This window comes from Mytilus californianus, unplaced genomic scaffold (genome assembly GCF_021869535.1).
Source record: "Mytilus californianus isolate M0D057914Y unplaced genomic scaffold, xbMytCali1.0.p SCAF_7, whole genome shotgun sequence".
Classification (NCBI taxonomy): Eukaryota; Metazoa; Mollusca; class Bivalvia; order Mytilida; family Mytilidae; genus Mytilus; species Mytilus californianus.
Window position 1 is genome coordinate 12,958,314 of NW_026262723.1, and position 23,192 is coordinate 12,981,505.

Below are 23,192 nucleotides of genomic sequence, written 5' to 3' on the forward strand. Positions count from 1 at the left end.
GTTCCTCAACGATGTTGAGGTCTTCTGTTATGACATGACCATAGGGAACATAGCTAAAACTAGATGTTTCATAGTCGCAAGTGGAAGGATCGTTATTTTCTATATTGACGTCTGATGTTACTGACGCATAATTAAAATTAAAACTTCTGCTGTTTTTTTTTGTACGAATACGAAATGATAGGTGATTCTGTATTATCAAAATATGGAGGTATTTGGCTATGGATGGTAGAGTCATTGAATCTACTAGATAAGTTAATAAAATCAATACCTCTATTTATATATTTTAATTTAAGAAAATGCCGTTGATGATTTTCAGGTTTATCGATACTAGTAAACAGCCTGTGATGACAAAAGGCTGTAATAATACGGGTGTATTTATACAACGGGCTGAAACATGAAATTTGATCACACTCCAGAAAAAAAATCATATAGTTTACTTATTGTTATATGACCAATTTTGCATAATAATTGATGTCTACCATTATTTTTTATTATAGATAACTGATCAGCAAGTATATAATTTATACGATGTTTTATACGTAAATTACAGTTCAGTGTTTCTGTTGTTCCGTTGTTTTCCTCTTATAGTTGATGTTTTTCCCTTGGTTTTGGTTTGTGACCCCGATTTGTTTCAGTTAAATCGATTTATGACTATTGAACAGCGGAATACTACTGCTGCCTTTATTTACGTTTACCATGAGAACTATTATTTCTTAGCCGTTTATCGACAATATTCATGTCATCGATAGAAGTTTTAGATATATTCCCCTATCCCAATATTTTGTCATTGAGACCGAGAGGATAAGATGTTTGAAGTCTTTTCATCCAAATTAGTTCGCGAACTTCACAGGATTTTTCAGATTGTTTGTGTGATTGTTCTGGTTGTTTCTGAACGGTTGGAATTTTATAAATTTTGGATTGTGATTATGCTTATCTAAATGTTGGTATATCAAACATTTGAATGTTTTAGGTCTTCGAAAGCGGTAAAGGTGCTCTTGATTTCTTCTGTAATATTCTCGTCCCGTCTGTCCCACATGTAGAATACCACACTTAGGCTGGGTTCAAGTTACCATATAAATAAGGTTTTGGGTTTTCAGGTAATATCACAGGAAAAGGAGAGCGAAGAAGCTCTCTCGTTCACTGTTGACCTAACAGTATTGTGAGAAGTTAATCTGAAACAGATCAGTCATTTTCTGGCATTGCACGGGAACATTTGTGGATATCCATGTGCATTTTTGTTTAACAATCTTGCTGCAGAGGCATTGCCTCCTTTGACACAACTGTTCACAGTGCTAAATGTACTAGGATAATTTTGATAGGCTGCTGTAGAATTTATACTAGAAATTCGACTTTTAAGCACGTGGATATCCTAGAAGTAGGATTGTGTTTCAATTTCTTTCCATTGCGGAATAACATGATTATATAAATAGGGGTATAGGGAAAATAAAAAAGACCAGAGGTTGTAACATTGAATAAGGATCCCAATTACGGAATAAGAAATAATAGGCAAAGCAGTAAAAGAATTCTTACAAAAACTGTTATAAATTGCACAACAAAAAAACTGATGTAATACAAAACAGACATATAACAAACACAGGGCAAAACAGAGATTATAAGAAATCTAAGAAAAACCACAGAAAGGGGCATTAATAAGAAAAGCAAGCATGGTTGAGTATTTATACATCCCAACACCATTATATTGAATTAACAAATAAAGATATAATAAACATGTGAAAGCTCTCTCATAGGCAAACAACCCATAATTGTTAAATATAAGGGTATACACAACAAGCACGGGGACACATTCTACTGCATCCACACAGCACGAGCAACATTCCCTGCAGTAAATATAAATAAGAAGATGTGGAATGAGTGCCAATGAGACAACTCTCTATCCAAGTCATAATTTGTAAAAGTAAACCATAATAGGTCAAAGTACGGCCTTCAACGTGGAGCCTTGGCTGACACCAAACAGCAAGCTATGAAGGGCCCAAAAAATGATTAGTGTAAAACAATTCAAGCAGGAAAACCAACGGTCTATATTAATAACAAGTCACTGTATCTGATTCAATACTTGTGTCTAATGTATAGGAGGAACTGCTTATATAAACAGAATTTATTCTCGGGTTTTAGCGGGGTTCGTGTTGTCAATCTTCAATTTTTCGTCGTTAATATTTTTGGGTATGATGTTGTCAGTTTTATTGGAGTTGTGAACCATACTGCCTCTTGGTATCTTCTTTCTTCTTGTGTATCTTCTCTCTCTCTTTGTATCAGACCAACTAGTACGGTCAACATATCAATGGAAAAACATAAGTTTACAATTAAATTAAAAAACGGCCTTTGAAACAGTACAAGAACTTTGAAAAGTCGATTGCATCTTCTACTTAACACATTTGTTGTTAGAACTAGTGTCCTGGTATAAACAGCACTGCACGTTACCAAGTGCTCCACGAAACCTCCTTCTAAATCATTAACATTGATTGTATCAGCAATCAATGCCGGGTTTCAAAGGTGTTGTGAAACTGCATATTCTAGGGGCGGCGTGAATCCGATGTGGATACTAAAAAATCCAAGTATCTGTTAGAGTACATACAATCTAAGACTCTTGCACTAGTTTCAAATCTTTCATGTTTTACCCTTTCCACAAGTATCCCCCCTTCCCTTGCAAACTAAATGACATATTGAAAGAATTGGTCCTGCCTTTTATCATATAAATGATTGACAAACGTAGATACATGTAAATTAGTATAGTATGTTCAGAGATAATAGGCATATTTTGAAGCTAATTTGATAAAAAAAGTTACAATGCATTCAAAAACATCCTGTCATTACTTTATTTTGCATAAATTGTATCATTATCATAAATAAAGGCAACAGTAGTATACCGCTGTTCATAACACATTTTTAAATGTCAAAATAGTCACATAAAAATGAGTATACTAATAATTTTCGTTTGATTTATGTGAACTTTTGCAAGACTTTACTTAATGGTGTTTAAAAATATATAATCATAATGTTTCTAATTTTATTGTGGTAATTGCTCAACATTTATGATATAGTATCCTTTTTTTAAAATTCACTTTAGATGATGTTGTCTTCGTAGTGACCATGTATTATACGTGGCTGAACTTCTCACCCTGTTACATGCTTATATGCACTTATGCCCTACAGTAGAGTTTCTTAAAGAAGTTTTCAAAATAGGTAGAGACGGGACAAAATATTTCAATATTGATAATTGAAACCGCTATGTTTTGAAAAATCATTTTTTGTGTTTATATTGTTTCATAGATCAAATTAATTCGTTCAGTGTATGTTCACTTGTTTTTGTTTATATGTCTTTTGATTAAGTTAAGCCATTTCAATTAATATGTTATAGTGTGTCTTTCTATGTTGTGATGTTACACTATTGTTTCAGTACGGTGAAGGTTGGCGCCTATTAAAACGTTTAAACCCGCTGCATTTGTTTGCCCCTGTCCTAAGTCAGGAACCTGATGGTCAGTGGTTGTCGTTTGTTGATGTGGTTCATAAGTGTTTCTCGTTGTTTTTGTATAGATTAGACCGTTGGTTTGCCTGTTTGAATGGTTTTCCACTAGTCATTTTTGGGTCCCTTTATAGCTTGCTGTTCGGTGTAAGCCAAGGCTCCGTGTTGAAGGCCGTACTTTGACCTATAATGGTTTACTTTTACAAATTGTGTCTTGGATGGCGCGTTGTCTTATTAGCACTCATACCACATTTTCCTATACCTATTGTATGTTTTTTTAATTTTAGTTCTATTATGTAAGAGAGGGACGAAAGATACCAAAGGGACAGTCAAACTCACAGATCGAAAACAAACTGACAACACCATGGCCAAAAATAAAAAGACAAATAGACAAACAATAGTACAGATGACACAACATAGAAAACTAAAGACTAAGCAACACGAACCCCATCAAAAACCGGGGTTGATCTCAGGTGCTCCAGAATGTGTTTCGGATTTTAGTGTGACGTCTATTTTCACTGAACTAGTATACACTTTTGTTTAGGGGCCAGCTGAAGCCCGCCAACGGGTCCGGAATTTCTCGCTGTATTGTGGACCCATTGGTGGCCTTGGGCTGTTTTCTGCTCTTCCGTCGGGTTGTTGTCTCTTTGACTCATTCCCCATTTCCATTCTGAATTGAATTTATTGAAAAGATCTAAATGTTAGTTTTTTCTTTTTTTTTATAAAGATAACAGGATGTGGTATGATTGCCAATACGACAACTCACCACAAGAGACCAAATGATGTAAAAGGACACAACTATAGGTCACCGTACGGTTCCCACTTGGGACAAGTACACACAGATTGTTGCGGGGTTAAACATGTTTGCCGATGCCCAAAACCTCAACCTAACCTGATGCAGTGGTGTGAGAGTACAACATAAGAACAAACTATTTTTGCAGAGTTCATTAGACGAAAGAAATTCTTATTAACAAAGCTAATGATTTTAACAAAATTAAACTATACGCTCTTATATATGCAGATAAAGTCTTGTGAATATCTAAATGATGCTATTTGACAGATTTAAAACTATGTACGTTTTGTTATCAAATTGACATGGCCCATAATGCGGCCTTCTGATACGGCTCTATTGTCTTTTACAACATGTCACAACAATATGTACCTATGGTTAATAAGTCAGCACCAAACCGACACAAATATCTAAAACACAATGAGAACTTTACATACAGTATTCACCAATAGACGGATTTATTAACAATAAACAGGGAAGTTTCACTCACGTGAAAAGATTTCACGTGAGTTTCACGCGAATCTCATGTGAAACTCATGTGAATTAAACGTGTAAATCACATGAAATTTTTTACGTGAAATATACGTGCATTTTAGAAATAACATCAACATTTTCAAAAAAAAGTAAAATAACAAAAAAACAGAACTCCAAGAAAAATTCAAATCGGAAAGTCCCTTATCAAATGGCAAAATCAAAAGCTTAAACACATCATCCAATGAATAGCAACTGTCATACTCCTTACTTGGTATAGGCATTTCCTCTTTGTAGAAAATGGTGGATTAAATCAAATTTTATAAAAATCATGAAAAATACCATTTTTTCGGGATGTAAATATCATATGAAATTTACGTGAAAATTTCTTATGTGAGATTCACGTGAGTTTCATATATAAGCTCGTTTGAGGTGAATTTCACATGACATTTTTCACGTGATTTTTACGTGAGATTGATGTAAATTTCACGTATTACTAAGCAAAATTTGCCTATGTATGCTGATTTAAAAAAAGTATGTTTATTGATTGAACACTTGTCAATACATTCTCTTTAAAAAAAGATGATTGAATCTGTCAAACTAATTATAGCACACCTTATTTAAAATCTATTCTTTTTGGACACACATTTAAAAAAGTGATACGCCAAAATATCCCAAATTTAAGTGAACAGTTTGATTTGGTCTAACATAGCTTTTTGCAATCATGCAGTTCATCTTATTTGTAAGTTTCTATTATTTGTTCATCAATGGTAGGTTAAAAATGTAAAAAACAAGAAGTCAATTTTTATACCGTCGACAGTGTCACAAGAAATTTTCAACAAATGGAGAAGATTTTTCTGAAGTTGTCTGATATGTTTGTTCTCCTTTCATCGGAATTGCACATCCAGCTGTGTTTATTTTCTGAGATCTATTTTTTTTTGTATCGTCTCCTTTTTAATGAATTTTCACGGGAGCTGTATATCCATATTTGTTTCGTTTAAGTTCTGAAGTATCTTTGTTTTGATTAAACTTTTTAACGACAGTGACAATGCTATTGCAATAAGTATGTGGCTTTAGATATCCAAAATCGTCTTCATCGGAGTTCGTTCGTCTGAGTGCCTTTTTATTGGCAAACCGTGGAGTTTCGTATGCAACGTCATCAAGACTGTGAGAAACGTCAGCAAGACTTTGAGAATCATCCAAGTCTGTAATTTCATCATAGTGATGTGTCTGAATTTCAGGGTAAATCTGTGCTTGGTCACGTATGGAAGAAGTGTTAGGGTTTTTTCGTTGCCTTCGCTGGATGCAAAACCTAAAATTATTCAAATAATATCGGTGGATGGAGCAAAATAGAAAATATCTCTTCTGAACATTGAAGTAAAATGTCAATATTTTGTGTATAATTCCTAAATTTGTCATTCGAAATCACATTATAATAGAATCTTAAAAATCTTAATACTTAGAGCTATTATTTAATTATTTCATAGATACAAAAATTTGGTTAGGAAGTTTTTCTGTACCTTCTTATTACAAACGGGATATCAAATCCCATTTTTTAATGTGATGTTGTTTATAAAGCCCGTAAGTCAATATCAATACATTGATTAATCCTTCGACTAAATTCATATTTTACGGATATCTATTAAAGACCGTAGGTATTTTTTTTTTTAGTTTTGTTTCATCGGTACAAATACTTTTGTTTTTAATAAATTTAAACATAGATACATCTTTATGCTACATAAAAGAGGGACGAAAGATACCAGAGGGACAGTCAAACTCATAGATCGAAAACAAACTGACAACGCCATGGCCAAAAATAAAAAAGACAAACAGACAAATACTAGTACAGATGACACAACATAGAAAACCAAAGACTAAGCAACACGAACCCCACCAAAAACTGGGGTGATCTCAGGTGCTCCAGAAGGGTAAGCAGATCCTGCTCCACATGTGGCACCCGTCGTGTTACTTATGTTATTACAAATCCGGTAAATAGTCTAATTCGGTAAGTCACATTCGTGAAAAGGGAGGGTATTGTAGTTACGACATAAGGAACATATCCGATATCATCTGTGAAACGGTTATTCCATAACGGTCAACCAACTCGTGATGGCGTCCGTAACATACGAGTTTTTTTTCTTTTTTTCTCCAACAAGATAGCTTTTCATGCACCCCCTCTGTACATTGAAATTGAAACTTTTGATTTTAATATATGTGGTGTCTGTGTAAATAATACGATTTATAAATAGCTCTGTTACGTTAAAAATCACTACAAGAGAATCTATTTTCAAAATTAGGAAATAAAATATTAATGTCTAAAAGCTTCAGTTTAGAATCCTTTCAAAAAGCTTAACTGTTATAAACACATCAAGGTTTTTGATGGGTGTAGTTTGATCAATAATATTTTTATGTTTTCAATGTAGTTTAGCGTGAATTGTTTGTTTTTTGTCATTTCTAAATTCTCTGTTACAAAATTTTGGAAATTTGTTTCAAATTAAAGTATATATTTCCATCATGCAATGCTCTGATTCCTTGGCTGGCTCTGGCTTTAGTTTTATTCCTGTTTAGTTTATAGGATCTTCATTTTTATAACACGTTTTGGGTTTTCAAATATTTTGACCTCGAGCATCACTAAAGAGACATTCATTGTCGAATTGAGCATCCAGTACAGTAAAATTGGTACTGTTAATATTATTATATATCATGGTCATGTTCTTTTTCAAAATTATTCATATATTGTTATCAATTGGTAACTTTGTCATTTTTTCCTTTTACGTTTTTGGTCAAGTTTTTTCTCATTGTCGAAGTCCGTATGGTGATCAATAATTCCGTTTATCTTCATCATTTGAACTCTGGCGGATAGTTTTCTCATTGGCAGTCATATCACATCTCCTTTTGTTATCATTTTTCTAATATGCAAAAGATCATGATAAATCATTATATACAATTAGTAAATGATTCATTCGTTATTAAACATTCAATAAACAATATAGTCGAAAATATTCACTAGTTTCTTTTAGTTATAAAATAATAAAATTGTTAAACATGATTTAATAACCTTACATAGATAAAATCATACTTTTATACCAAGAATACATGCACTATATCCTTACGTTATAGTTCAATTATATATAATTTGAAGCAATTGCAGTAAGGAATAGACTTCCGAATGTGATCCTTCCTTTCATACATAATGATACTAATGGTTAGTATATGCGTTTTAAAAAGAATGTTTTATGCCGTTAATTATTTTGTTTCTGCTGGATGATTGTGTTCCATTTCTGCTTATTTGATTTTGTTGATACCCTTTTTGTAATTGTCTATAGTAGATTGATCAGATTGATCAAGTTTAGGAATTACAGTACTGTACATCTCAGGAACATCTGAAGCAGGATAATTCTTACCAGTTTGATTTGTTTTACATGTTCTATTTCAGGATTTGTTGTATTTATGATATATCCAATTACGTTTAATCACATGTATTAGTACTTAAATAAATTAACTTACGCCAAGATCGCAAATAAAACACACAAAAAGAGAGTAATGGATACTGCCGTTAAATGTACTTTGTAGTTTTCTGAAATTTGACACAAATACATTTTAACAAAAAAGTGTCTTGAAATTTTACAAATGATGCATATTCTTATCTGATATCGAAAAAAAAAAAATATATATATTGGATTTTAAATCTTATATTCCTGAATGTTTCCTTCAACTTACGACCTTAGACGGTTGTGGCTGCGAAGTTTGCAATCTGTTTTACTTCCACACACTAATTGGACTTGCGTACCTGATAAAGGTTACTATTCGTGTATATAGTGTACAATGGTTAGGAGTATGTGTGTGTTTGTGTGATAGAGAGAGACGGAGAGTTATAATTTACGAAATGTATGATAAACCGTAGTTTGATATAAATCAATTGACTAGCTGTTGGTTTTGTCTTAATTCCTTTTGTAATCGCTATGAGAAATCATAGAACATTGATGTGCATAAAAATATAATTCCATTTGGTTTATTTGTGTATTATTTTTCTGAAATTTATCTTTTTTCAATGGAAGAATATTTGACATTTCTATTTATATCTTAACAAGGGTAAGTAAGCACTACATTTTATATGTTAAAGATATTTAAAAGCAAATTGAACAACATCATTATCATTGAGAAATTATAGTTTAACAATATAGACGTAAAGTATTTTTCACACCAGGCTATTTTATAAAGTCTTTCAATCGTCACTTAAATTCAAAGTTTCACAAAATTATGTAAACGTTTGGTTTTTAGCAACATAATGACGTATTTCTGAACGTTTAACTACATAAAAGAAACGTCTAAATATAGCTCAAAACTATAATTGTGGTCCATTTTGACAAATTCTTTATCATTGTTTAGAAAATTATTTTCAAATAATCTAAACCATAAAAAATTCTGCCTGATATTTTAAGCTTTGTCTTTCATATCTTTTAAATTAACTTTGGTTTGATTGACGATGTCATTCGATCAATCATTTTGCAAAGACCTGTAAAGATTTCATACAGTTCTGAATTGCACCCTACAGCAATATTTATAGCTGAATAAACTTTCTACTGTTTTCGAAGTATACATAAGTCCTCGAAAAATCCTGGAAAAATCTAAATATACAACTTAGACTCGGCAATGTTCAAAGTCAGCAATGTTTCAATAAATTTCCGACTGTGACTTCATGAATGAAACGAGTACATGAAAATTGACCGTAACTCCATGTCACCATATTCAGCTGATACATACAATGATTTCTGTTAGAAATTGCAATATGTACATTTCCTTTTAATGTGTACCTTTACATGATGGTGTTTCTGGACGTGCCACACGAAAACCTTTATGTTCTTTGCCATTTGTATCCACACACCAACAATCCTGCTGATTGCATTGCATTTCCTCAAAATCTCCAGTGGCTGTGCACATTGGTTCGTGTTGTGTTCTAAACTCTCTTTTTAACAGAACTGAACTGAATAAACAATTCTTCAATTTTTTCCCTTTTAAAATAATAAGAATTTTTTTTTTCAATTTGTAAATACAATGTCAAATTACCGTTTATCTTGGACGGAAACTATTCACAAACGCACATGCACAGCTTAGAAGTATTGATTTATCTATACAAATATAGAATTTGTAACATTCAGATGATAACAACATCGTTCGTCGAAATCAGAAAAAAATATCTATTTATTCACGCTGACAGTTTGTGCATATTTCACGAGTGTTGAGCAGGATAAAAAAACGATAAAAAGATTCAGTGGAAAAAAAAAAGGGTCATTATGCCTTTCTGATTTGTGTTTTTTTATAACTTAGATTTTTGTTTTCCATATTTATATTTAATAGTCTAAACATCTTCTGCTAATCGAACTCGACATCAAACTGTAAGAGTCTACACTCATCAATTAAGACGATGTGTTATTATTGTTAAACTCTAGATATTTTACACAATTTCCTCGTGCTCAATTAAATCCTGGTAGCGTGATTTCCTCAAAATCAAGAGTTCGTGGATTCAATTTCTTGCATGGGGAAGGCAAAGACTTAAAAATCGGTGTTTTGGTTATTTTCAGCTCAATAAAATATTGAAGGAGACAGTAAAAGACTTATCGATACACCATTTAGAACAATGAGTAACAACATGCCATGCGTTCATTGCTCTGGTTAAATGGTACTTAATGAAGTAACATATCTTGTGATACATGATTCATAACAGTTTTGTGGTCTGAGGAGAATTTTAAAAGTATTCGCTTAACACCTACAATCAACCGAATGACCGCCCATCCATTCATGATCCGATTCACATTGATTTTAATATGATTTAGTACTTTAGCATACATCTATTTGATTACATCATCAGGAATTTAAAAATTAGGAATAAAGTAGCAATGTTGTTTTATAAATATAAGTAAATTGTGTTGCTAATAGTCTTAGTCCTATTATGACAAGTATAATAAAACCTTTATAACAATCTGGTATATTTAAATCAACCATTTTGGTTCCGGGAATTATGTTTCCCAATAAATCGGAACACCAGCATGTCTTTACGCCATCGATAGTGTCACACTGTAAGGCTTCGAAGGCACCATTGAGAGTACATTTAGGATACTGACAATTTCCTGTTGCGCTATTGCGGATCTGTTGACAATTTGTCATGTCTTCAGTTCTTCCCTGTACCTCTTTATAAAAAAAAATTGATATGCAATATCATTTATTTACCTTTATATAACACAATTACAATGATTTGATTTGAAAAGTAATGAATCATTGTTTCTTTTGAAAAAGAGCCAACCTTCATTGTTAGTTCAACATTTTCCATTTGCATTCAAAATTGACGGCCCGTTATCCCGATAGACCTAGCAAAACCTAACTTTTGTTGTTATTCTGATTTTTTCTCGTCCTGAAAAGACATAAAACATTTGCCATCAGACGAGTAGCAAGCAACAAACAATCAGTCATATATGAGAAGCTTTCGACACTGTCATGAAATTTGCTTGTTATGTAATGGATTATAGTCATTTCGTACCCTTTCCATTTCGTACCTTATTGAATATCTATATGTATACAATTTCTTTCCTCATGTAATATTTATATTTATTATGAATGATATGAGCTAATCAGTCCTAATAAAAATAAATCAGCATGTGTAATACTGTTGGAGTCGCCCCGTTGACATAAATCATGAGTAAATATTCTTTTCTGTCCAATCCAATAGAGAAAAAGGCCAAAAAGCAATACAGGATTTTCACTTCCGGTGGCAAATTTTCACTTCCAAATAATGTTTGACATATTTTAACCTGGAATAGACGTATCTAAAAGAAATAGGAATTAAGACACAGTTTTCAATTTTAAATGACAAGAAAATTTAATTTGTAATCCGTTTTTGTTACGATTTGTGGAAACATTCCAAAACCTTTCCGAGTAGACTTTTCAATTTATTATCTTTGTTTCATTTCAGCGATCAGTATAGCAAAATGAGATACATTTCTAGTATTACATTCAAGTGATATTCAATTGGAAAGAATTTGCTGCAATCCGACCAGGACTATAATTTTTGTAAAGCGCTTAATGTTTGTGTAGCCAAAACAATTTCATCGAAAGCTTTATCTGATTTTTACACGTATTATTTAACAGAGGTTAATATTCATGAGAATCAAATGAATTATTCATAATACAAAATTATCGTTTAATCGTTGCAATGTAAGCAATGCACTACAACTGTAAAAAAGATTTAAAATGTATTTGCTGCGTTGCCGATAAGTCATGTGACCATTTTATAGGATGGGGTTTGTGCTTCGCTGAATTCGTTAATAATATTTATTTAAAATGTAACAAACTCAAATATTAAATGAAATTTACTACGGTACACACTCCTTTTGTTTTTTTTATATATGATATATGCCATCCAAAAAAATAGAAATAATGCTATACAAAGAATCAGCAATTAAATTACAAACAAGTGCATTTAAGGATGTTCGCTCCTCTGTTTCAAAATAACAAGCTTTTTAAAAGACTGTTATAAATTGAAAATATATAAATGATGGAACTTAAAAAGTAGAAAAAGGCAGGTCCGTGTCCTCGTGTTTAAGATATAATCAATTGAAAAGGAGTAGGTTCGATAAGGCCCAAAAATGGCCCCCTTATTTAGCTTAAATTTCAAATTAGGATTTATTGATCGTTATCACGATAAATCATAGCTAATACAATGACTAGATAGAAAATAAACCTTTTTGTTGAAAATTTACGTTCCTGCGTTTTATTCATGACGTCAAAAATAGTACTCATTTTGATTTTCCACGAAAAAATCAATGAAAATGGGTAAATTTGCATTAGTTATTAGACAGGAAACATAGAGCGCATACGCCAACAAATAAGATCTTTTAAAATAATGTTTGTAAAGACATTTAACATGTCTAACTTGAATATTTAGTTTGTCGACGCCTGTGCTCTATGTTTCCTGGTCCTAAATTTGGTTGAAATCCGGCCGATTTTGTCAGATTTTTCCAAAATTTCTTATCTTGACCTATTTGGGATGTAAAAATCAACGCTTTAGAATAAAACTATGACACAAATAGTTCTATTCAACTTTCTCACATGTCTTTAAGTCAACTTAAAACATTTTTATCTTGTAAAATTGATCTTTATAATCGGGGCCAAATACGGCCCTTATCGATCTTACTCCTTTGACGGGAAATGATTCTCTCTAGATTGTTCACACATTTAACATTGACACCTTTTTTTCCTAAAAAATTATGAAAAGAAAACAAGGATTTCATAAGATTTTCAAAATGGCTTTTTTTAATATACAAAATTAAAAGAAAAGTAGCGATAGTCGGGCAAAATGTTCTTTGGCACTACACAGATAAATCTAGAGAATTCCGAATATCTGATAAAAAGTCAAAAACAAGAGTAGCAAACATTTTTATTCATTTTATATGTTTATGAAATATAAAGAATTTTAATTGGACAAATACCTCTTGCAATGCATTGTTGGCCATTCAAATCCGGACATACACATTTATTCGAACGGCTATGTAATGTCAGTCTCGGGGACGGCAAGCATAAATAACGACACCCTCCATTATTGATACCACAATAATTACATCCTGATGGATACATATTAAATAAAATTATTTTATAAATGAATTATAAACAGATAGAATTATTATATAAATGAATTATAAACAGACCGATAGAACTGCATAAAAACGTTATGAAATGTTATGATAGTGAAACATTTTAAAAGAAGAAAATCCATTTATAACTGTTGCACAGTTTTAAAAGTCGCAATTGTCCACGTTTAAAGATATCTGAACATCGGTAAACTACTGATGCCTAAATTGATTTGTTATACATGCCTTGCTGTAACCATCATTAGTGTCAATTGAGACCATTAGATTGCAATGAATATTATCTATGTTTTTTCGTAAGAGAATTTTAACGAAAGAACAAAGTTGATAAAATAACTTTTGTAAACTTCGGATTTCCTAGGGAAAATATATACACAGCGTTTCGGCCGCATGTGTCATTAGTATACCTATATATGCACATGACTTATAAAATAATTAAAAGGTTAATATATAGGCACTCTTTAAGTCGTATTAAGTTAATCCGCCTTTAAAAATATATTAGTAATATCTTTGATTCATATGCGCAATGCACATCACGGATTTTATTGAACAATTATTACTGTTGTGCGTTTTACGAAGAGAATAATACGTCAACAATTACCTCTCCCAGTTGGACCAAATACTTCCAGTCCATATGGCTTATTTGTTGTTCCTAGTTGATAAGGATTAGACTGATGTTTATTTTCTGTTTTGTTGATCATCTTGAGAGAGCCCGATTTGTAATTCGCCCATATAACATGAGAACCAAATATAGCAAGCTCAAAGGAACTGTTCCTGTCTGTTTTTAAAGTTATAACAACTGTGACGTCACTTCCATCAAACTTCGACGATTTGATGTCATGAAGCTTGTCATCTACCCAATAAATCCTGTGTTGCTTTTTATCTAAAAAGATATTTAAAATAATATTGCAGCGAACCTGGTTTACACTCTATAAAATTGATAATTGTTGGCTCAGCCTAAAACACAATTGAGATTGTTTGTAAATACTAGATAACATTTAATCTTTCTAAGTCAGGCATATATACCAACAGAAATACATTATTCCAGCAAAATGAATATCACATTACATAAATAATAATAATGAACAAAACAATCATTTGATGCATTTCATAATTTGGTAATTTGGTGATTAGGAGATTTGGTGAAACTTCCCAAGCATTAGAATTATTTTCTATAGAATCTTTGAAGGAAATTGTAATTCCGATATGAAATCCTTTTTACTATAAATTGTGTTTAAATTACGACACAAACAATTTCTGAACTTTGGTTATAAATGTCGCACCATCTATAATATTTTGTGCTTTTCCAAGATTTTTTCCAAATTTGGAGACAGACCCTCTTGCACTTGCGTAGTCAAAAAAAGCGCAATTTAAATGTAGGTTCCCAGAAATTTGGATGAAATTTATTGCTTTATGTTTAACAAGTTCCGTACTATCTCACTTTGGTTCAGTAATTGCATCTGCGTAATTTGATTCTCTTTAGCTTAAAGGGTTCGTATGCTCCACTGCTTTGTTATGGCATAGGAAGCCCAGATTCTGTACAAGCTTGATTTGTATAGCAACGATCACAACGCCCCTAGATTTAGCAAGAGGAAAATGTCGTAAAGTATGGGAATAAACGAAAACAGAAGAAACGATATGGGAAAATACACCTATCGTGAATGAATTACAGCTGTATATATAACATACATACACAAGGTAATTAGACTATGTGATTGGACCATAGTTGATTTATTGATTTCCATCCCAAAATGAGTAATCTACATTCCAAAAATAGCGATCAGACAACTAGTAGAAAAATGGCAGTGAAAATAGAAATATTGTTTGCGGAACTTATATGTTTGCACGACAGAACAATATGTATTCATAATTTAATATAAATATAAATACATGATGCATTTGTTTAATAATAATATTGGAATCAACGTAGCATTTTATTTCATGTTTTTACAATGCAAGCTCTACCTTCTTAACATTCCAGTAAACCCTGTGAATATAACAAAAAGGTATAAGCTAGTATATACCTATTGTAATAGCACTTGGTGCACTTATACCAGTCTTTACAAGAACCTGTTGTTTACTTCCATCCATGCCAATACGGATGATCTTCGGAACTTCACTGGAATCGGCCAAATACATCCATCTGAATAAAATTGGAATAAAGAATAGATAAAACCCGAATAAATATCAAAAAACAAACAGATGTATTTTCTGTACATATAAATAAATTGAATCTGATATTTGCTATTTATTGTTTAAGCATTTACAGCTCCCAGGATTTACGAAAAAGCAAATTGTTCTGTATTGTATTGTGTCAGCTACAGGTTTGTTTTTTTTGTCTTCATAAAAAACTACTAATTTCGTTCCATTTTTTTTAACATTTAATTTGTTTAAGGAATTTGGCTTATCATTTTTTAATTCACGATTACCTGAATTTTGAATTGTGATCTATGATCCGCATTTTGAAGTGAATTGTTATTTTCGGCATTATGTTAGATTCCTTATGAGTAATCGGAATAACTTTTAAACCATACCGCCCAGCCTTTAAATAATTTTATATTTATCGATGATTGATATTTTGTACTTTCCTTGCATCAGACTCAGGGTCTAAACGGCAGATATTTAATTTATGTAGCCCGCCGAAACATGTATATTTTCGTTGTTATCATAATATTCATAATATATGTGTGTGTACTTGTTCTTTATATCTATGTAATGTCGTGTATGGTGAATGTTTTATGGTTTTGGTCAAATAAATGCATGAAATACATATTATTTTATTCTTTTAATGAAGCCAATAGTAATTGTCAATCAAACTAATTTACGTTCCGGACTCTTCAATTAAAGTTGAAATTTGGAATTATTTATTTTTTTAGTAAACCTGTTAAGGCCAAACTTTTATCATGTTCCACATGATCAATATTTTTCCCTAAAGAGTTAATGTGGTTAACTGTTATATAAAGCACATAAAACTAAAAATCATTTTTTATATACTATTAATGTTTGTCCACGGTAGTGCATTATATCATAAATAAAGATTATCAATGTTTATATGATATATAATTTGATATGTTCTAACTGTTGTTTTTTTTTTGGTCGACGACTTCAACTTTGTTACAAAATAAAAACATACCTTTCATAAGGATCTAAAGCTAAGTCACTCATGTGCAGAGCTTTATCTTTATACACCGTCTTGATATGAGACCCATTAAGCCTACAGACCTGGATTTTAGATCTCCCTGGATCAAGCCAGTAAAGATTCTCGTGAATCCAGTCAACTTCTATATCACCGATGGACGAAATATGGTCAACAATAACAGTTTGATTAACAAGAGTCCCCGGCAGATAACTCGCCCTACAATACGATGATGAATGTTATATTTTATTTAACTTATTAATTATTAAAATAATGTATAAATGTTTATTTATTTGTTTAAAGTCCAGCTAAGACACCATAGAAAACACAAGCTCTCAAGAGCTTATTTCCGACAGTGAAAACATAAATATCTACAGTAATACAATTCAAGCAAAGTTAGCATCAAAAACAAGATGGCGGGCACATTTTATAAAAATATTGTCTTATAATAAAAATCTCAAAGCAATATAAAATTTGTTGGTACAGGTAATTCAAAAATAGAAATAGGTAAACATATATATATATATTTTTAATTTACAACTGGCCCATTTGATGGCTGCTTAAGATTTAAAAAGTCTCTCACGTTCTCATGTGTCTAATTGTAAGGGAGGGCATCTGAGCTACACCCAGCAATGTTTTATAATCTGAAAGATAATCTTTATATTTAAATCTCAGAACCATCTTCTGAGTTTTTTTAAAATAAAAATAAAATTTGAAAGTATAAAGGTGTGAAATATAGCTAATTTTATTAGTGTAGATAAATAACTACCAACTATTTAATTTCTAAAATGTTTTTCTACATAATGTTTGGACATGAAAGTTAAGACATAAGGTTTAGCATATATTTATTCATAGAAGTTAGACAAAAACGTCACATGATATTATACCATCCTGGGTATTGAAAACAGGATATAAATTATGGGTTTTCTTACCAATAGTAATTTTTAGTTTTTTTGGAAAATATCTTTATCAGTAATCATGTTGATAAGCTTAGTTAGTTCAATAGTGTTTACAGGTTGATCAAGTTTAACAAAGATTTGTATATAATAATTCTATTGCAAATATGTATGTTCAGTAATTTAATTGCAATATTCAATTGTTTAGTTGTTGTTCGATTAAAAAACCCAGTAGCAAATATTTAATTTGTTTAGAACAAATTAACAGTAAATCCAACAAGTTAATTCTGCTAAGTTGGTAGACCGGGTTAGAGGACGATTAAATTAGAATGCCACATGAAAAAGGATACGGAAACTCGCGAAACAGTTTGGCCTAGGAAATCCAAAAATTAAGATCTACTTATAAAAAATAATTAAGTTTACATCATTATAATATGCTGTAGTCTAACCTTTTGATTTTGTAATCTTTCACACTTTCTTCTACCCAGAAAATGAAACCTTTGGAAAACAGCGAAGAAACAGCAAATGTTTGAGTATTTGAGTACAAATCACGTCTCGAAATGAAATTTGGCAGACTGAATTCTTGTAGACCACGTTCTGAGGAAACTATCAAAAAGTCTATAAAAGAAAACATACAATGGCACATAATTGATATATGGGCATTAACTATCCCTCTTTTAATTTCAAACCTTTGATAAAAATATATACTTCAATATTATACAGCAAACCCAAGGGAATACAAATTGAAACGGCATTTAATATTTTTCATGTTGAACTTTACAAAAACTAATCAATATTTTTTAAAATATTTACACGTTATTTATGGTTTTTGTTTGTCTTTTTGAGTTAAATGTTATGGTAATATGTAAATTGATATTTTGCTGTATTTAAACATTCAATCATTATCATGATTTGTGTATATATATTTATTATACAAATATGTTTATGTGTATATATTATGTCCTCTTGTACACGTATGTATCTGATGTTTGAAAATAAAGTATTGTCTATATTGTCAAGAAAACAGTATCATACATTCATAATTCAAATATGTAATTTAGGTGACAATTATTTCAAATGCCTTGAATAGAGGAAAATGTTATTTTTAAGAATAAAAAGTTATATTTTATTTTTTCTGCTATATGCATTTTTTTTCTGTTAGACTTAGGTTGACGATTTAGAGCTTAACGAATTGTTCAAACACCTGTCTGTCATTTAATACCGTATGGTAGCCTTTAACTCTCCTTTGATTTTTTTACGATAGATCGCTGTTTCATTGACGTATTATACCCTATATCTACATCTTATTTTAGTCGTATATTACATGTAACACTATATTTGTAGATTCTCATCATGAACTGACTAAAGACAAACCTCTAATTAATAATTTGCACATTGTTTTTTTTATTATTTTTCAATTTAGTTATATTATTATATATCCATGATGTATCTTTATACAATTTGGCTGCTGGGTGCCAATTATTGTCACGTTAGCCAATTATTTCTGCTTGGATTGCTTACATTGTTTTTGTCAATTAAACAGAACTATATATATATCACTGTCATACAAGTGGGATGTTTATCTAGCTGTAAAACCAGGTTTAACCCACCATTTTCTTCGGAAAATGTCTGTACCAAGTCAGTAGTATAACAGTTTTTTTTCTGTTGTTTTGTCGGTTGATATAGTCGAGTATTTTGGGTTTTTTTAAAAGTTTGTTTTATGGACTTACTCTTTTTGAAATTAAATTTGAGTTCAGAATTTTCAGTTGATATGCTTTGTGTTTGCATATTATTTATAATTACCAGTTTACAAAATGTTATGAAACCTTATCTTTTTTTCGTAAATGAGTTGTCCAGTGATAACAATTTTTTTAATCATGACATACTTTATGTCAGTTATTGTCACCTTAACCTACTATGTATGTTTGGGTTGTTTATGCAATTTTGTCAATATAACGGAACTATAAACAACTGTCATGGAAGTGGGAGGTTTAGATAGCTATTAAACCAGGTTTAAACCACAATTGTCTTCGGAATATTCTGTTGGTTGTACCAAGTCAGGATTTTGACAGTTGTCTTTCACTCGTTTCGTTGATTGATAACGTTTGATTTCTGTCGGATTTTTTTAACTTCTCTTTTTTGAATTTACCTTAGATTTTGGTATTTTTTTAACTACCTTTTAAATTAATTAATGAAAAAGCGCTTCTGGTGTTTTGTTCGACATTGTTTCTGGCGAAAATTGCCTAATTACATTACATTTTGTTTTATAATGTTATACATAAAAAGCTGAACAAATGCAAGTTATTCCCTCCTTTTGTATTTCTTATTTTGGCTGAGTGGTATAGGATCCTACGCGATATATCTTGTATTCTGTTTGACTTTTTATATTGGGCTTTTTCTATTAGGTTGGGGTTAGACTCACAGCCAGAACAGTATTATACAAATAAATATTCGATTGTTTTCCCGTGGTTGTGACAAAATATGACTGAATCACTCTCCATTGTAAATGCATCGTACTTACCTGAACAGGTAACATATCTTATAATTCCAACTAAAGCAAAACAGATAAATATCAACTGAATACAACCTTGAAATATAATAACATGCATTTTAAATTGAACTTGTCCGTAAGTAATCATAATTAATCATAAATGATTTTTTTTCAACGATAATTGTTTCCTTATTACGCAATCAATATCGTGTCAAAAAGGAAATTACTAATTAGTCGCAATTTAAGTACAATTCACCAAGTTGAACTACGGTCATTGTTTCTTTATAAAAACAATTGGTAAAGTTTCCTGTAAAAACCAAATGTTAAAACGGTACTTAATTATCATTTAGGGCAGATGTGCGCAGGAAACAAACAAAAATGTTCATATTAAGTCAAGTTATTGATGTTTTACATTTAATTAAACATTGGTATGATATTTATCTGAGAATTAATCCGTTACGAAACATATTATTAGAATTAATACGCTTAGAAAAATATATTGCTTGCTAATCCTATCAATAAAAAGAACCCAATTACTGTTTTTGAGATGTTGCACAAGAATTGTTAATCGTTTTGGCAAGGTTGATGCAAATTAAGCAGATTTAAAAATGTATATTATGTTTTTTTCATTTAAGTGACTGACTCTCAAATATATCGCTCTCTTTTTTTATCGGTATGCATTTGGAAGTAAATATGATTTAAATCAAAACTTTCATGTATAGAAGGGAGACAGATACAGTTGGTATTCTAACAAACTTTTTGCTGTGACGTTTCTGCAAAAGTAAACAAAATCGGCCAGCCTATTTTCTAATTACTTTGAATATCTGATCACCTCTACTTAGTACTTTTAACGTCTTCATATTTTCAGAGTAAAGAATATATTAAAACTGTTATCGTAAAACCTTGTAAGTACATTGGATGTTCATGGCTATGATACGTCTTAGGATTGGATGCGTTTCTATTGTTTCTGAATACATTTCGTCTGCTGGGTTTCTACGTGTTTGTATTGTTTCTCATTATAATCTGTCTAATGGGCTAGTAGCTCACAGTACATGAACATCCCATAGGTCCAACGACGCATTTCTGTTGTTTTCAGTTACAATGTGTGTGGTGGGCTTCACTGAGCTCACAGTATATGTGTGTCATATAAATTTCAAGATGTATTTCTATTGCTTTCAGTTACAATGTGTCTGGTGGGCTTCAATGAGCTGACAGTACATGTGTATCAAATAAATATACAGAAAAAGTTCTCGTTTCCTAATACAATTTGTCTGGTGGGCATCCATGAGCTCATGCTTCATGTGTATCATATAAATCTCAAGTCGTGTTTCTGTTGTTACTCAATACAATATGTCTGGAAGGCATTTCTGAGCTCACAGTACATGTGTAGCCTATAAATATAATGACGTGTTTCTGTTGTTACCGAATACAATGTGTCTGATGGGCTTATCTGAGCTCACAGTACATGTGTATCATATAAATCTAAACACCTGTTTCTGTTGTTACCCAATACAATATGTATGGTAGTCATCTCTGAGCTCACAGTACATGTGTATCATATAAATCTAAACACGCGTTTCTTTTGTTACCAATACACTGTGTCTGGTAGGCTTCTCTGAGCTCATTGTTCACATGTATCCCATAAATCCAAAGACGCGTTGTTTATTTTTACCCAATAAATGGTGTCTGGCGGGCTTCTATGAGTTCACGGAACATGTGTATAATATAAATCTTAACACGCGTTTCTATTGTTTACCAATATAATGCAGCTCAAAGGCTTGTATGAGTTCACGGTACATGTGTATCATATAAATCTTAAGATGTATTTCTATTGTTTTCAGTAACAATGTGTCAGGTGGGCTTCATAGAGCTCACAGTACATGTGTATCATATAAATCTTAAGAAAAAGTTCTCTTGTTTCCAAATAGAACGTGTCTAGTGGGCTACCCTAAGCGTTCTAGGTACTGACGTTGTTTGTCATCTTAATTACGTGTTATAGTGTTCTATTTATTTGTCTTTGTATATTTCTACCGTTTAGTCCATTTTTTGGTAATATCCTATTTATACATCCCCCCATTGTGTTATAATGCTATGGTCATCTTTTGTACTCTCGTCTTTTATTTTTTATTATGTGTTCTGTCTATAGAGTGTATACATGACTTTTTGTTTTTCTTTGTTGACATAGTTGTGTGTTTGTATAGAGATTAAGATTATAACACAATGTTGACTGCTATACCCCAATTTTTGTCATTTTTACCTATCATGTCTGTTTATTTTGCTCACACATTGTTGTCAATATGACAGAATTGTATGCGACTGTCAAACAAGTGAGAAGTTTAGCTTACTATAAAACTAGATTTAATTCACCCTTTTCTGCATAAGGAAATGCCTGTACCAAGTCAGGAATATGACAGTTGTTTTCCATTCGTGTGATATGTTTGAGCTTTTGATTTTGCAATTTGATAAGAGACTTTCCGTTTTTAATATTCCTTCGAGTTCGGTATTTTTGTTATTTTACTTTTTAGTATTCCTAAAACTGGTAACAAACTTTTTCCTATGACGTTTCTGCAAAAGTAAAACAAAATCGACCAGCTTACTAACTAATTCCTTTAAATATCTGATCACCTCTACTTTGTAATATTCTCTAATTCCTTTGAATATCTGATCACATCTAATAAGAACTATTTACGTCTTCATATTTACAGGGTAAAGAATAGATTAAAACTGTTATTGTAAATCCTTGTAAGTTCATTGGAAGTTCATGGTTATGATAAGTCTTAGGATTGGATGCGTTTCTATTGTTTCTGAATACAATTCGTCTGCTGGGTTTCTACGTGTTTGTATTGTTTATCATTATAATCTGTTTCATGGGCTAGTAGCTCACAGTACATCTGCAACTCTTAGGTCCAAAGGCGCGTTACCGAACGTGTCTTATTCCCGATTGTGACTGTTTTGCTGAGTGTGAATTTGCATTGCTATAAGACGTGTCACGGTAGTTTTCTATCCAAAATTCATGTATATAGTTTTGATGTTATATTTGTTATTCTCATCGGATTTTTTTTTCAAATGTCTTATCGCTTGTAGTTGTAAATCTTATTATTTTTTTCTGTTGTATTCGTGTGTTATGATAAAGGTAATTAATCACCCAGTTCATTAATTAGATTTTAGTTTGGGTCAACTAAATTTATACGATACATTTGGTTTACAGTTTGATTTAGAAGACACACCGACATAGCTAGATAATACTATTAATTATCTAATTACTACCACATTTTATATTAATAAGTT

At 31.4% G+C, this 23,192-nt stretch overlaps 1 protein-coding gene across 2 annotated transcripts; it reads right to left on the minus strand.

Annotated features, from left to right (window-relative positions):
• Positions 1-5,266: 5,266 nt before the first annotated feature.
• On the minus strand, positions 5,267-20,054 carry LOC127709085 (low-density lipoprotein receptor-related protein 1B-like). Of its 2 annotated transcripts, XM_052214436.1 has the most exons (10): positions 19,935-20,054; positions 17,863-18,031; positions 16,515-16,736; positions 15,406-15,524; positions 13,983-14,264; positions 13,226-13,357; positions 10,712-10,930; positions 9,557-9,754; positions 8,250-8,319; positions 5,267-6,054 (listed from the first exon to the last, which is right to left on the minus strand). In XM_052214436.1, exons 1-10 carry the CDS (start codon positions 20,050-20,052, stop codon positions 5,697-5,699), a joined length of 1,887 nt encoding a protein of 628 aa, XP_052070396.1. In that variant the 5' UTR covers positions 20,053-20,054; the 3' UTR covers positions 5,267-5,696. The 2 variants fall into 2 exon arrangements, with proteins under 2 accessions (XP_052070396.1, XP_052070397.1); XM_052214437.1 differs by lacking the exon at positions 13,226-13,357.
• Between the last annotated feature and the right edge of the window lie 3,138 nt (positions 20,055-23,192).